Source organism: Panthera onca, chromosome C1 (genome assembly GCF_046562875.1).
Source record: "Panthera onca isolate mPanOnc1 chromosome C1, mPanOnc1 haplotype 2, whole genome shotgun sequence".
NCBI lineage: Eukaryota > Metazoa > Chordata > Mammalia > Carnivora > Felidae > Panthera > Panthera onca.
Genome location: NC_138346.1, coordinates 11,788,302 through 11,804,662, shown reverse-complemented (window position 1 = coordinate 11,804,662; position 16,361 = coordinate 11,788,302). Strand labels below are relative to the sequence as shown.

The following is a 16,361-nucleotide window of genomic DNA, read 5'->3' as shown; positions in this document are numbered from 1 at the left end:
ACATTTCTTCCTAAAGCGTTTGCTGCCTATTTCCATGTGTTTCTCTCCAGGCAACATGTAACATATGCTTATAGACCTAGAATTTGCAGGGGGCGGGGGGGGGGGGGGGGGGGGGAAGAGAGGTCTCCCAATTTTCATGGCCTCCTAATTTTCATACTTTTATATGAAAATTCCATAGGTGCTATACCACAGACGGTAGTTAAATTCTTTGTGTGTGCAAGCATGAAGTTCAAGTCGGACAAGAAAACACTAATAATGGCCAGAGAGCAGGAGGAGGGAACATAAAGAATCAGCAATCTTAGTGGGATACAAAAGAAAAAATGGAGACCCTGAAAAACCATAGTTTGAGCAAATCCATATAATAGTGACAAGAAGGGACTGAAATCTGGGGTTTCCCAACTCCTGGCACCATGAAGCAGAGTCACATTTATTAGATTCTGTCCCTTTGGGTAGATACACTGGAAAGGTCTAGGCCAAGAGCTCTCCTCTCTGGTTACACATCAGAATCCCCGGGAACTTCTAAAAACGTGCCAAGTCCCATCCCTGTGATTCTGATGCAACTGTCTAGAGGTGGGGGCGGGGAGAGGGGGGAGGCTGAGCACTGGTAGATTGCAAAAGCTCTCCAGATTATTCTAGTGTGTAGCCGGGATCGAGAACCACTGATCTGAGGCAAATTATTGATACACATAAGATTTCAAAGGAGAATTTCACTCAAAAGAGTAAAAATACCTAGCATTCTTAAATAAATGGACAGACAAGTATAGATACAGACACAGATTTTTTTTAATCTGATATATGGTCACTATAAATCACTTCCATATGTCCAAGAATTAGAACCCCGTGCAATGTTATTGGAGATGGAACACCATCTTCTAGCACCTGAACCGTTCCAACAAAGTGTCAGATACACAGCAGGCTTCTCGTAGATCTCTGCGGAATTGTTTGAAGGTGCAAAGGTGGCATGATTCACTTTTGAATGTTAGGCATCTAAGACTAGTTCCTTCTCTGCAGTTTGTCTCAATCAGCGAGGTTTTCTTTTATCTCTCTCTGTGGGAGTAGAGAAAGTATGAAAATATTTATTATTGATTATTATGATATTGTCACCCAAGATTTCAAAAATGGGGGGAGGGGAGTGTTTATATCCTTGCCAGCAATTAATTACTGTTACGGATTTATAGGTCCCAGTGGTCCTCCTGGAGTTCCTGGAAGTGCTGGTAGGTACCTGCGTCTCAGGCACCAACAGAAATGCTCTTAAAAGGAAAATCACCTTTGCACTGCTTGCCTAGGACAGATGTTTCACTAACGGGGCCAAAAGTGTTTCCAGCTTCCTAATTGTTAACTTTGTGATTTACAGCCGAAATGGGGGTGGGGGGAGTGAAAATGGACACAAAGTAACTTAGAAATGCTCTTTTTTTTTTTTCACTTCTCATTGGTTGTAACTAAGTGTAAGACAATAACTGAAGCCTCCAAGCTCAGAGGAGGCACAGAGGTAGAAAACAGAAATTTGCAGTCATTAGGCTGCCTAAAAAAAGATAGTTTTCATAGTGTATCCCATGTTGCATGAGATGCATAGATTATACTTTCATGTGAAGTTTTAAATTTCACAGTACATTATTTACGGACATGCAGACAATTCCATGAAGTATAAAAACATCCATGAGTCCCTGGAGTGGTTGCCTCTTGAGAGAGGAAGACGAGGATCCAGGACGTTTAATCAAGGATTAACCTCAGTGGCTTTAATTTTAACTGTAATGCCATCACGTGTCACTTTGTAGAGGAAACGAAACCATGAAAAAGCAGCAAAGATTTGATAAGCCCTGCTGTCGATTATAATTTTCTCTATACCATGTTGTGTATTAAGCTATTACGTAATTTTGAAAATGAATTAAAATCAAGCAGATTGCAGAACTATATGTATCTTATAATCCCATTGTTAAAAAACATAGATAAACGGATAAATATTATGTGTATTTGCATGTGCATGGAAAAATACACCAAGTTGGAATACAAAAGGATGTATCAGAGGTCTGGCCAAAGATTAGGGAGGACTTTTTTCTCTACTCCCGACCCCCCAAGTAATGAATCAGCCCCTTTAGGAAGCAGCGAGTAAAAGTTACAGAGCTCTAAAACGGACATCAGACAGGTGGATTTGCTTTTATGGCAAAACCTTTATGGTCAATAATCAGAAATAATCAGTCATTACCCCTGCTGGTTTCATAGCCCTTTGGTGGTGAGGTCTCTCTTCTTCACAGTTAAACTGTTTGCAAGGCAGAGATTCGAGACTTATCCCCTCTTCATGTCCTTGTCACCTTATGAGGGACAGATGAGCTTTGTGTCACCTGGCTTGGCTTCTCTCCCAGGAGATGCCTGCCTCCCCCCATCACGCCCTTTTATAACGAAGACAATTGGCTGTGGGAATGAGGTCCAGTGACAGTGGTCTCTCTTTCTCATTTGGGACACTGAAAGATTGGTATCTTCTAGTCTTTAATGAAAAAACAGCCACAAAACCGCATATACTGAAGAATTTATCATGAGGTTCTTTTAAAGAAAAAGACGACAGTGCACCCCTAACTCGGTCTCAGTCCCTTGTAATACATGATATAAATTACCTCATGGAACTGGAGCCTTCTGAGCTTTGCTGACCTGTGATCGTTTAGCAAAGCCACAGATGAAGAAAGATATTCTCTTTTTGTTTTATGTTTTATATACCTCTTGATGGGGCAACTTTTATTAATAAGAACATATTACATTTTGCAATTGAAAGATAACATGTGTGAATCGGGAAAAAATTTAAAATATGGTAAAATGATTCTTTTCTCCAAGGGTCGTCAAGGCCTGGCCTCAGAGGAGCCCCTGGATTCCCAGGCGTGAAAGGAAGGAAAGGGGAACGAGGACCCCCGGGAAAGAATGCAGTGGGGCCTCCTGGGTCCCCGGGTTGTCCTGGGGCACCAGGCCCCACAGGGTCGCCGGGATACCCAGGACCACCAGGTAGGTACCTTTTGTGGCCATGGCCCAAGTGACAGATGTGTGCACATCAGTGGCGATGGAGAAGCTTACTTGCAGCTTGGCCATCCGTCCGTGTGGGTCTTAGGAGCCATCTTCCTGCTGGTGTTTCGTCGCATTAACTGTGAAAACAGCTCTGGTGGAATGGTGGCTTTGCAGGTGCGGCAAAGCTTTAGGCTGAGTTCCCACGGAGGGCACAGTGGGAGGCAGGAGCAAGGGGGAGCGAAGCAGAGAAGGGGGTGACCAAGTTTGCCACTGCTTGTTCAGTCCCTGGAGAATATCCTCCAAGAAGCTGTATTAACTTTGTTTCAGGACACTCTGTCCCAGAGGAAACAGAGGCAAGAGTTTATCCACCTGTTCCTATTAATCATGCATCAAGAATATATCCCACGGGAACAGACTAACCACCCCCACCTCCCTCGCACACACACACACTTCCAGGCTGTGTTGGCATGGCTCCCAGGGCATCCTATGCCCTGGCATCAGTGTGTGGGCTGGAGGTGTGCAGCAAGGGCACGAGGCAAGATCCTGCCAGGTCAAGTTGGGGCAGAGACCACAGAGCTGCCGCCTGGAGGATGTGAAGTTCTGGAAGTTCTGATGCCCAGGGGTGTCCTCTCCGCTGCATCAACCTGTAAAGGCACCTAGCACTCTGTGTTGGCCGGTAGGCACACACAACCTCGGAACATGTGGGTCACTCTTTGTGTCCCAAACACCTCTCTGGAAGCTGCCTTGTAGGTCTTGTGTTTTGTACTCAACCCTCCTAATAGCCTTAAGAATTTTCTACCTGTCAAGGATTTTCTTTTATTTGTTTGTTTGTTTACCCATTTTGAGAGAGAGAGGGAGAGGCTGCATGAGTGATGGAGGGGCAGAGAGAGAGGGAGAGAGACAGCCCCAAGCAGGTTCTGCACAGTCAGCAATGGAGCCCCACTCAGGGCTCGATCTCATGAACCAACTGTGAGACCATGACCTGAGCCAAAATCGAGTCGGATTGCTTAACCGACTGAGCCACCCAGGGGCTCCAGGAATTTTGTTTTTAAGAAAGGAAGGATGTATTATTTATAGATAGTACGATTATAAACTTGGAAAATCCAAAAGAATAATCCGGAAAACTCTTAGTGTTAATAAGATAATTCAGGTAAATGTCTGGCTATCTGAGCAATATTTGAGAAAGAATAGAAGCTTCCCTTTAGGCCAATAGCTATTTAAGAAATTATCCCATTAATAAAAAGATACAATATCCAAGAACAAAAGCTGTTAAGCTATGGCGTGAACCAACGTGGAAAACAAAGCAAAACTAAACTGAAACGTTTCACCGTGTTGAGAATTTGAACAATTTCTAGTTCTCTGAGTCTTTTTCAGGATGTGGGTTTAGGATGCTCATGTTGCGGAAGATGAACCTGATGAACCTGTTCTTGGATATCGTATCTTTTTATTAATGGGATAATTTCTTAAATAGCTGTTGGCCTAAAGGGAAGCTTCTGTTCTTTCTCAAATATTGCTCAAATAGCCAGACATTTACCTGAATTATTAACACTAACATCTTGTAGCTAATGAGTGCCACAGTCGGGGTGCTGCGGTAATACAGCCCCTTCCCTGGCACACCATGCATGCATCCTCTCCCCTCCAAGACAACGCTGGCTTCCTATCTTTTGCCAAACAACACCCATCTGCCCTTTGAGTCGCACCTTCAAGTTCAAGCCCAACAGGGAGTTTTCACTGAGCCCACATCCTGTAACACCCGAGCTTATCCAGTAGGAGAGTTTTTCACGTTACCTGTCATTGTCAGTTTCCCCTACAAGACTCAAAGCTCTTGGAGGTCAGAGACAGTGTCTAGTTTGCTGTTTTAAGCCGAGAACGTAGCACAGGGGGCTGGAACGTTGTAAGTACTCAAGTATTTGTTGAAATGAGTATGACAGGAGTATGAAAATGTTTAAGTAAATACAAATGTATCAATGTGTAAATACACATATGACTACATTAAGTATAAAACTGCCGTTAGATTTTATTGTTTAAAGATAACTATCCAGTCATTCTAAAGACATAGAAAACTGGATCACAAAACGAACCTTCCTTTCCAAGTCAAACAGACATTACATGGACCACATTCCATCTCAGTTAAATATTTCCACTGGCACCTTGTTGCTCTGAAATTTGGGGCAGCTATAGGTACCATTTTCAAATATTTAGTTTCATCAGTATTGCCTTGTGCCTACATTTGAAATGGCAAGACCAAAAATTTGGTCATAGAACAGAAGAACGGAAGAGAATGAGCTGTTCGTTGTCGCATTATAGTAGCATATGCTTGTGGAAGGACTGGAAAGAGCTTTCTTGAAGACCCACATTAGGAATGAAAGGCTCAGGGGTACCTGGGTGGCTCAGTCAGTTAAGTGTCTGACCCTTGATTTCTTTTTTTTTTTTTTTTAACTTGTTTTACTTTTTATTTTTTTTAATTTACATCCAAATTAGTTAGCATATAGTGCAACAATGATTTCAGGAGTAGATTCCTTAGTGCCCCTCCCCCATTTAGCCCATCCCTCCTCCCACAACCCCTCCTGTAACCCTCAGTTTGTTCTCCATATTTATGAGCCTCTTCTGTTTTGCCCCCTCCCTGTTTTTATATTATTTTTGTTTCCCTTCCCTTATGTTCATCTGTTTTGTCTCTTAAAGCCCTCATAGGAGTGAAGTCATATGATTTTTGTCTTTCTCTGACTAATTTCACTTAGCATAATACCCTCCAGTTCCATCCACGTAGGTGCCAATGGCAAGATTTTGTTCTTTTTGATTGCCGAGTAATACTCCATTGTGTATATCTACCACATCTTCTTTATCCATTCATCCATCGATGGCCATTTGGGCTCTTTCCATACTTTGGCTGTTGTTGATAGTGCTGCTATAAACATGGGGGTGCATGTGTCCCTTCGAAACAATACACTTGTATCCCTTGGATAAATGACTCTTGATTTCTTCGGCTCAGGTCATAATCTCACAGTTCGTGAGACTGAGTCTCAAGTAGGGCTCTGTGCTGACAGCATGGAGTCTGCTTGGGATTCTCTCTCTCTCTGTCTCTCTCTCTCTCAGAATGAATAAATAAACTTTTTTTAAAAATGACGAACTTGATAGATGTGAATAAGCAATACAGAGAAAACAGATGATATTCTGTCTGAACTTTTTCACTCAGTCTGTATTAGGCATCTACTATGTATCAGGAAGATTCAAGGTATCCAAGATATATAGAAAAATGAGATTTGACCCTTTGCCTAAAAAATGTTAAAAGAATAGTCTTGAAATAATTAGAAGTAACTGAATAAAATAACACGAGTTGATTATATGATGAGAAATAACCATATAACGAGCTTTCAAAGAATCACTACACCAGTATTAAAAAATATCACTTGTGTGGGCCCCTGGGTAGCTCAGTCTTAAGCATCCAGCTCAGGTAATGGTCTCACAGTTGTGAGATCAAGCCCTGTGTCCCACCCCATACTGAGCATTGGGATTCTCTCTCTCTCCCTCTCTCTCTCTGCCCCTCCCCTACACACACACACACACACACACACACACACACACACACACACGCTCTCTCTCTCTCTCTCAAAATAAATAAACTTAAAAAAATCACATGTGTAATGAGAAAGGAAAAGCTGGTCAACATGCTTCAGTCTTCAGTGTAGACGAACCTTCAAAAGACTCGGCTTCTAAAACAAGTATGGGGGAGTGTGTATAAAATAATGCATAGTGCAGAAACGTGCTAATTGAACAAAAACACATAAAGAGATAAAAATCAAGTTCTGGTGTTGTCTTTTTGCAGGTGACATCATTTTTCGCAAAGGTCCACCTGGAGATAGTGGACTTCCAGGCCCTATAGGGTTTCCAGGAATCCCAGGAGTCGATGGGCCCAAAGGTTGGTTCAATCAATGGTTGTTCTATTCAAGTAAGCCATGCTCGTCATCATTACTGTCCCCATTTGATTCCTCCCCCACCAAAACAACAATGATCCCAAACTGCAGACAGTCAAGGCTGGCCTCTTTTCCAGAAGAATTACCTCAAAGTTTTCATTTATCTATAAATCAATCATTTATTTAGCACCCGTGCAATAAATTGTTGGATGTTCCTGGAATATGAGTATTATCCTGCACTGAAGGAGAGAGGTGGCTGTAATACAGGATGTTTTATGCTTGACTCAGGATTTCCTCTGAGAACATTAAGAAGGTCAGATGGATAAAGTAAGCAGTTCTAATAGATGAATGACTTTTTATTAATACGTACAATGTCTGGGGCCCTTGGGTGGCTCATTTGGTTAAGCACCCAACTCTTAGTTTCGGCTCTGTCATCATCTCATGCTTTGTGAGATCAAGCCTCCAAGTCGGGCACCATGCTGGCAGCAAGGAGCCTGCTTGGGATTCTCTCTCTCTCTTCTCTCTGCCTCTCCCCACCCTCAAAAATAAATAAACTTAAATATGTATATATAATAAAATAAAAATCAACAACATAAAAAAATGCACAGTGTCCTAGATGATTTTCACTACACACACACACACGCACACATACACACACACACACACAAATCTTAATGTAATAAATGATTGTGTGGTTAGGAAGTATCTGTCCTTTCTGAGGACTAGATGTGGGTTTATGAGTAACAAGCTGCTATCATTGCAGGGGAACCAGGCCTCCTGTGCATCCAGTGCCCTTGTGTCCCAGGGCCTCCGGGCCTCCCAGGATTGCCGGGGTTAGACGGCATGAAAGGAATCCCAGGTACAAAAGGGTCAGCTCCCTGGGTGGTTAAAAAAAAAGGTGTCAGACTTCTGAATGTCAGTGATGGGGTTTCCCTGAATTTGGACATTTTCAAACATATACTCAGTTAACATAAAGTAAGCCAAACTAACACAGAAACTGGCCTTTTCCCCTTTTCCGTTTTAGTTGCCGAATTCTAGCAAACCATGGTATTCCCCAGGAATTGTAGACTGGGGTTCCTACAGGGATCCAGCAGGTAACTTGGAGGAGTGAGGCAGCCACACCAAACATACACCACTTTTTTCTTCCATAAAGAAATAAGCTCTCTCTCTCTCTCTCTTTTTTTTCTTAAAAGACACAATTCTCTTCAGTCTGTTTGGGGTTTTTTTGTTTGTTTGTTTTTTAAATCCCCGCTTTTGGTAGAGTCATGGGCATAGGCACTGTTTCATTCAGGACACAAGTACAAGGGCGCCTGGGTGGCTCAGTCGGTTGAGGGTCTGGCTCTTGATTTTGGCCCAGGTCTTGATCTCATGGTTCTTGAGATCGATCCCTACATCGGGCTCCATGATGACATCGCAGAACCTGCTTGGGATTCTCTCCCTGTCTCTCTGCCCCACCCCGCTCACACTCTCTCTCAAAATAAATAAATAAACTTAAAAAAAGGATACAAATGCAATAACAAAAAGCACCCCAGTGGGGCACAGTAGGGAGTGGAGAGGACTGTGGTAAACTGGAAGGCACATTGGAGGGGGCCATCGTGTACCAGCTCCGGTCTGTTGTTACTGGCAGCACTTTAGGCCCGTGTTGATAAATCTTCCAATTTTTCATGAGAAGAAATAAACTCGGGTTTTTAGCTGAAATCTCATTTTTTTTTTTTCAAAATTTGCTAACTCCATTTTTGAAAGAAAAAAACCATCCGCTAGGCCAATATTCTGCGAGCCAAACAGAGCCTGTGTCGCTTCTCTTCTGGACGTCCGTGCCAGACCAGGACTCCCCACCCCACAGGGTTGCTTCAGACTGTCCACTGTCTCTGCTGTCCCACCTCCCCTTTCTCGGTCACAGAACTGGCCGTGGACAAAAATCTCGAGGTAGAGAAAGTCTCTACTCATTAGTTGGGTTCCTCCGCCGCTGGTACCTCTCCCCTGGCTACTCAGGGCCTCCGTCACACGGTGCAGTCCTGGTTTTGCCATGACCACCTTGGTCTGCTAGGTGTCGTATGGACCTCCATGCCTATTCCTCACCTCAGTCCTACAGGTAGGTGCTGTCATTGACCCCATTTGACAGATGAGGAAGCTGAGGCGTAAGGTGGCATAGCTCATAAGTGGCAAAGCCTGGACTGAAATCCACTCTCCTCCTGAGCCATGCTCCTGCTCTCTTCGCTGGCATCCTTCAATCGCTGTGCCAGGGGCTTCCCTTTGAAGCAAGTGAATCCAAAGGTCTACCTGGCAACATCGATCAGGGAATATTTGTATGTTACCACCATTGGGTAGACATTTGCATCGGCACAGGGGCTTCGGGAAGTGGGGTCACCGTCCACAGAAGAAACGCTAATGGCACTGTGGCCAGCTGAGAGAGGACACGCATTCAGCCAGGGTCCTTTGCCACGCTCACATCATTCCTGTTCCTTTATAAATGCCTTCGTTACTTTGCCATCTCTGCCCCCTGACTCTCTGAGACAGGCTTGAGAGGGGAGAAGCGGGGGAGGCAAAGAGGGGGTGAAGGGTGGGCATAACGGGCCCTCTGTCCCTCATGCCGTTCCTATTCGGTGCCTAAGACTCTGGGTGAAATGTTCTATTAAAACAAAAGCTGACAGAAAGGGAAGGAGCAAGGGAGACAGGGAGGCAAAGAATGGAAGGAAAGCAATGATTATTTTTCTACGTTCCCCTTGAGTGACCCAAGGGTAGAATGTGGGTGGGCAGCTCGCTGCTGCTGACCCAGTACCTGTGTTGTATTTTCCTTGATTTTTCTACATTTGACATACTACAGGTGCAGCTCAAAGAAGATACATAAACAGTGAAAGCATCTGGATTACTATCAAAAAACATACCCTGACTCGAATCTTGCAAAACATAAAATCGGAATATCCATTTATTAACACATTGGCTTGAGATCCACCCAAAAGACCCTCTAAAGGGTCTTTACGGTATATCCTTAACGGATACACTTACATACGTATAGGAAGCGTAAAATTGTACAGCAAAATGCAATTTGGCAACGGATGCCCAGAGCCTCAGAAAAGTTTGTGTCCATTTTGTCTTGTGCTTACGCTTTTAGACATTTATTTAAATTATTAGAAAAATCTGAAGCACTATCTAGAGATATTTACCATAACATTGTTTACTACAATGTTGAAAAGCTGAAAAATGATCCAAATTCTAAAATAGCAGCTGGCTGAATAAATGTTGGTTGATCCACACATTAGGCTACTCTGCGGCCATTTAAAGCGAAGCTATAAATCTGTATTTATTGACATATGTATAGATTCCAAAATGCCATGTACACATTGATGGATATAAAATTATGGATATAAAATTTAAGAGTGCCATACATCAAAATTTTAGCAAATATTGTCCTCTGGTGGTAGATCTATAGGTGATTTTTATTCTCTTCTTTCTGAATCTGTTTTTCACAAGGAGCATACATTGCTTTTTTTGATCAAAAAATAAACCTATCTCCTTAAAATTATAAAGACAAGAATTTTAGGGAGGCAAGCATTTTTTAAATGCTTTTTTTTTTTACATCATCTCTTATGCCAGTTATTTACTCTCATCCTCTCCCTCTGTGTTTTGAGATAGAAATTGTCTTTCTATCCTCAGAAGAAAGCAGCCTATTTCCTGCAACTCCTGCATTACCTGGGCTACTCAGAGTTGGTATTCAACAAATATTTAATAATTCACTGCTTTGCAGGCGGACAAGGGCCAGCTGGCACTAAAGGAAGCCCAGGGTCGCCAGGAAGTGCGGGTCTTCCCGGATATCCAGTAAGATTTCATGGTTTGGGAGCTTTTGTTTCAATTTGGATAACAGCACGTTCTGGAAGTACAGTAGCACCACACATAGGTTATCAGTTTGGTGCCTGGCAAAGAGTACTTAATATTAGAGCATTTCATAGAGACTTGATTAAATGAATACATGCATGATGTGTGAATAAGTGAATGAATTAATGAACTTTGAATCATTTAAAATGGATCAGAACTAGAAGCAGATCTCTGGTTGCCTGGGCTGCGGTTGGGACAGGGCATGACTGCAAATGGATCTGAAGGAATCCGAGGGAGTACCGGAAATGTTTTAACACTGGATTATGGCGATCGTAGCATAAATGTACAAATGTACTAAAAGTCATGGAACTGTATTCGTATAAAGATATATCTTATGATATGTAAATTATACCTCGATAAACTATTAGAAATTAAAGTTTTGACTATCACGGTGAGTCAGAGAGTTATACAGAGATATATATATTTCAATCAAATTATCCATAGATGCATGTTAAAATTTCCAATATTCTAACAGAATCTAAGTTACGATGATATCTGTGTCATATTGACCAATATTATTGTGTGTGTTGCATTGAATTGTGCTAACTGAATTCCAGTTTTGAAAGCAAATAGAGAGGGAAAAAAGCTTGAAGTTATACTTGTAGGCTAAAGAAAGTGTCTGAAAAATATACATGTTCATTACACTTGAAAAATTCTGGTTGACTTTTTTTTTAAGATTGGCACAAGAACAGCTGTACCCAATTGCAATGCAGACTCGTTTCTGTACCGCCCTAGGGGTTCCCGGGTGTTCAGGGGGATCCAGGACTTAAAGGAGAAAAAGGGGAAGCACCTCAACCTGATGGACAAGTGGGTGCCCCAGGGGACCCTGGGCTCAGAGGGCATCCTGGAAGAAGAGGCTTGGATGGAATTCCTGGAACCCCCGGGGTAAAAGGATCACCAGGACCTAAAGGGGAACCGGTTGGTATCTAGTAACTTTTTTCAAATTACCCTCCCTACAACTGATATGCTCTGAAGTTACCACATTGGGTACTTTCCATTCATAAAATCCTTGGCCATTCAGCACAGTGCGTCCCTCTAACTGCACAATGAGGCATCTTCAAATGAGCAGTACTAACCCCAACACATGTGTGTAGTATTTTCACACATAGGTAGCACTCAGTGGTGCTTTTAGCCCAAATAAAATTCTACATCGATAATGACCTTGTCTCCTACGCAAGTTACAATTCCACACTTATGCCCAATGAGTTATAGACAAGTTTAGAAAATGATAAATAAGGGAACGTTTTGATCAATATCTTGAAGGCAATATTCATTCTTTGAAGTAAAAATAAATGCATAAAGCACAATTTTAGGAGGAGGTTAGTCAATCAAACAGATCAGATGTTTTGTCCTTTAAAATAGTTAAGCTTAGGTAAGTTCTCTCTTTTCATGGGATAAGGATAGAATGTCTCACATGTGCACTTGAGAGATTCCTACGGGGATCTATTTGAAGATGTCAGGGGGCAGAGGCTGAGCACCTCCCCCAGTATATCTGGGAGAAGTTTGCCAGCCATGCTTCCCAGCCTGCCCCAGGAAATACCAGTGTCTCCCAGAGTTCATCGGTGTTATTCAATTAAAAGAGTCCCACCTCGGACAGGAAAACTTGGCAAATAAATTTAAACATTTGTTTACAGACCCATTAATATCAGAATAAAGTGTGGCTCCCCAAGATCTAGATGTGGCCTATAATCTTCGTTATACCTTTTGACTACAAAATACTTTTGGGCTGAGAGCAGCTGGCAGGGCCAGTGTTTCTCAGACTCTGGGAAACAGCCAGGCTGTCCCCCCACCCCGGGTGGTAGTGATGCTTATAGAGGGACAGAGTCTAGAATTCTTTTGGTTTAGCACTAGTACAGTTCACATGATGCTTCCATTTGCGTCTTGCTAATTCTTTATTAAGTTCCAGTAAAAGTAATGTAAGAAAAACCTCAAGGAGGTAATGTGTTGAGTCTTATGCTCTGTCATTATGGAAGAAGGAAAAATGAACAAACAAAAAAACATAAAACCACCGAGTCACCCAATGATCCTGAACAAGGAAAAATCCAGTCAAATCTATTATTTGAGGCCATATTGGGATGGAAGAAGAACTCAATTATTATGTCATATTTAACTTGTTTAAAATACGCAAATCATCTCCAGAGTTATGGCCCTATGCAGTTACAAAAAGATATTTTTTTTACAATTATATTATTTTATTCAATTTAAGCTATATAATCATGGAAAGTCAGTATTTTTACAGTTGGTATAAAACATACCTCTCATATAGCTTTCACCATTACCATTAAATCTTAAGACATAACTAGCAAAAGATATTTTATAAGGAAAAAAATGAATACAGTCTATCTGGACCTGAATCTCCTTTGTAATGAAAACACCCGGTAAAAAACAAATAAAAGTTTGCTGTGCTGGTTTTAGTTGAGAAATATGCTATTCACACGAATGTTCGCTCTAAAGCTATTTGAACTGTTGACTGATTTGAACAGAGTCTTAGGGGCTGTTCTACGTATGACATCCCACCAGAAGACACAAGTGTGTGTCTCCAGAGACTTCGAGTGAATGAAATGTTGCTGAAATCCAAAGAGCACAGAACAGCAGAAACCATAGAGCGGTCTCATTTTAGTAACAATTCCCTTCAAATACCTGCTTTTTGATTCAAAGTTTTCTCATTGGCTGCTTGTCTGGTACTCGTATTCATGGTAAGATTAACCCGTGGAAGGAGATACTGGAATGAAGCACCATCCAAACGTATTCCTGTTGTCACAGGCCCTGACTGGTGAGAAGGGGGACCAGGGTCCTCCAGGGGATCCCGGCACCCCTGGGCCCCCAGGACCTGCAGGACCACCTGGACCACCAGACTACGGACCGCAGGGAGAGCCTGGTCCAAAGGGTACCCAAGGAATTCCTGGAGCCCCCGGACCACCTGGAGAAGCCGGTTGGTTAGTTTTCTTTCCAGTCCTGTTTTCCTATGGAGTGGGTCTATGGTTCCTAGAGCAAGTAAAGCTCCCTCAAGACTAAAATGATGTATAGAAACTTACTTCTAATAAGTAGAATATGTCAACTCATAGACACTCAGAAAGAATATGTAGGATATGTCAGAGAAAATGTATTTTCTCTGTTACTGAGAAGTTCAGTTGAAATTTCCTAAGATAGTCTATCTCCATATGCTAAACAGAAATAGATGGAATGAGTGGCAATCAGTTATGATAAACAAAGGGGGGGGGCGGAAATTTATGAAATTGATCCTGAGAAGCCCCTTCTGAGTCTCAAGGGTCCACTAATGTTGTTGCAAATTTATTCTTTTGACCCATAATCCAATAGACGGTTTACAAATAAAACTTCAAAATATCTAAGATAAATGAAGAATAGTTTTCTGACAATAGTCCTAAAGCCTCAGTAACTTTTGGGATCCACGTGTACTGAACATAGTTCGTGGATTCAGGAGGGATCTGATCCCCAATGTTTATCCGTGGCAGAGAACATGGCGGAAGATAAGAATTGCACATTGCTGACGGTTTTCAACAAATAATGCCACCATGTCATTTCTTACTTCTAATAGCACTTTAAAGGGTGAGACTCAATAAACTAATGGCCTCCAAATTGTTTTATAGTATCCCTTATCAGTAAAAAAATATGTAAGTGCCTCTCCCCAAGCATTTCTGTATATTTTTTACATTGTATGCATGCATTTCTGTCCACACATGTGCGTAAAGCTTTTTTTGTGACTATATATATATATATGTATATATATACACATATATATGTATGTATATATGCATATACATATGTATATGTGTATATATATATGTGTTCTTCTTCTGCACCTTACTTTTGAGGCTGCTATTCTAATCCAGGGATTGGCAAACCATGGCAGCCCATAGTCTAAATCCAGCCTACCGCATATTTATGTATGATCCACAAGCTAAAAGTGGTTTTTATATTTTCAAATGATTAGGGAAAAAATCTTTTGAATAATACTTTGTGGTACATGAAAATTATATGAAATTCAAGTTTCAGTGTCCATAAATAATGTTTTCCTAGCACGTAGCCACCCTCATTCATATCCATATTGTTCCTGGCTGTTCTCATGCTGCAATGGCAGCATTGAGTTATGGTATAGAGACCATTTGGACCACAAAGCCCAGATTATTTACTATCTGGCTCTTTACAGAAAAAGTTTTCCTGATCTCCTAATCCATCTTCAAATCTTCTGTTCTTTCTACATGTGAATTTCTAGTGAAGGACTCCATTGTCGTAAAATACATTATCATGAAGTTTTTCCCATCAAACTACTATAAACTTATTTTTTCCATAAATATATGGATAATTCAAATCACTAACATGTTTTTAATGTTGGCCAGCATAGCCACATTATCTCGAATTTTTATGGACTGGGTAGGCATTATTTCCCCAATGACACATGAAGAAATTACCACAGAGGTTAAAATATGTGCCCAAGCCACACTTGATCTTTTGTTCAGCATGCCATACTTTCTTCCTGTGAAAACTAGTCACCCAATAAATAAAGAACCTACCAAATAAATATTCACTAACATTTACACTGAATTCCATATCATTGATTTTTTTTTTTAGAATAGCTTCCCTTTCAATAGACCGGCATTGAGTTGAGCTATAATTGAAGCTTAGACAATAGTAAATGCTTATAAATATTCATCACTTGAATAAGAAAGTTTCAATGGGTTGGTCATCTTTAAGCCAGTTTTAAAGCCTATGGAAGCAGAAACTATTTTTTATATTCCTTGGGATATGTTTATAAACCCCTTATAATTACATTTGCTCCCCCTGAACCAAAAAAAAAGCTTCAAAATGCACACCAGTCTTATGATCACAAACTTTCTTAAGGTCCTAAGGGAGAATTCAGTGTTGCGACACCAGTCCCAGGGCCCCCAGGACCTCCAGGGCTCCCTGGCCGTGCTGGCCCCCAAGGTCCGCCTGGTGAGTATCCCCTTTGTCACGTCTGGTGCACGACATCAAATGGCATCCTGATTGTTCTAGAAAAATATTGTCCCTTTGGTAAGGAAAAAATATATTTATTGGCTCTAAAAGAATGCAGAGGCCGGAGTCTGGTCAGATAACAAGCCAACAGGCAGGGGACTTGTTGTTGTTCTTTGAGATTAGCCAAATTATTCCCCATTGGTACTTCTGATTTAAAAAAAAAAAAAAAGGACTTGATATAATTACTTAAAAGGAACCCAAGAGCAGAACAGTCTTCATGGGTTTTTGGTGGGGGAATAAGTGACGTTTGCCAGTGGCTAATCAGGATAGTCCCTATTGCTTCTTCATTTGAAAATGTAACTGCTTTGCCAATTTGATCTAAAACTTAATTTTGCATGCGTGGAGGGAGACGTATGTAGTCCAAGATAGTTAGAATATTTCTTTTTAGGAATTAAGCTCTATCTTAAACATTATCTGTAGCTCCTAATGGAGCTACACTGGATAAGAATGGAGAGGAAGAGCGTACAGTTGGGGTTATGTTAAAATTATTTCTTAATTTCCAGAAAGGCCTAGGATGACACAGAAACTTAGACTTTTTGTCTCAAGGCAAGATGAAGGAAAGTACCTTATGTGGGT

The 16,361-nt window shown here is 41.4% G+C and overlaps 1 protein-coding gene across 1 annotated transcript in view; it reads left to right on the top strand.

Moving 5' to 3' along the window:
* Nucleotides 1–16,361, top strand: part of COL4A3 (collagen type IV alpha 3 chain) — a 135,408-nt gene that overhangs the window by 85,688 nt on the left and 33,359 nt on the right. Inside the window, exons 20-27 of the mRNA XM_060623952.3 lie at nucleotides 1,179–1,214; nucleotides 2,824–2,988; nucleotides 6,812–6,904; nucleotides 7,663–7,758; nucleotides 10,645–10,715; nucleotides 11,508–11,690; nucleotides 13,536–13,704; nucleotides 15,633–15,725. Coding sequence (XP_060479935.3) covers nucleotides 1,179–1,214; nucleotides 2,824–2,988; nucleotides 6,812–6,904; nucleotides 7,663–7,758; nucleotides 10,645–10,715; nucleotides 11,508–11,690; nucleotides 13,536–13,704; nucleotides 15,633–15,725 — 906 coding nt within the window. The remainder of the gene's footprint in view (nucleotides 1–1,178; nucleotides 1,215–2,823; nucleotides 2,989–6,811; nucleotides 6,905–7,662; nucleotides 7,759–10,644; nucleotides 10,716–11,507; nucleotides 11,691–13,535; nucleotides 13,705–15,632; nucleotides 15,726–16,361) is intronic.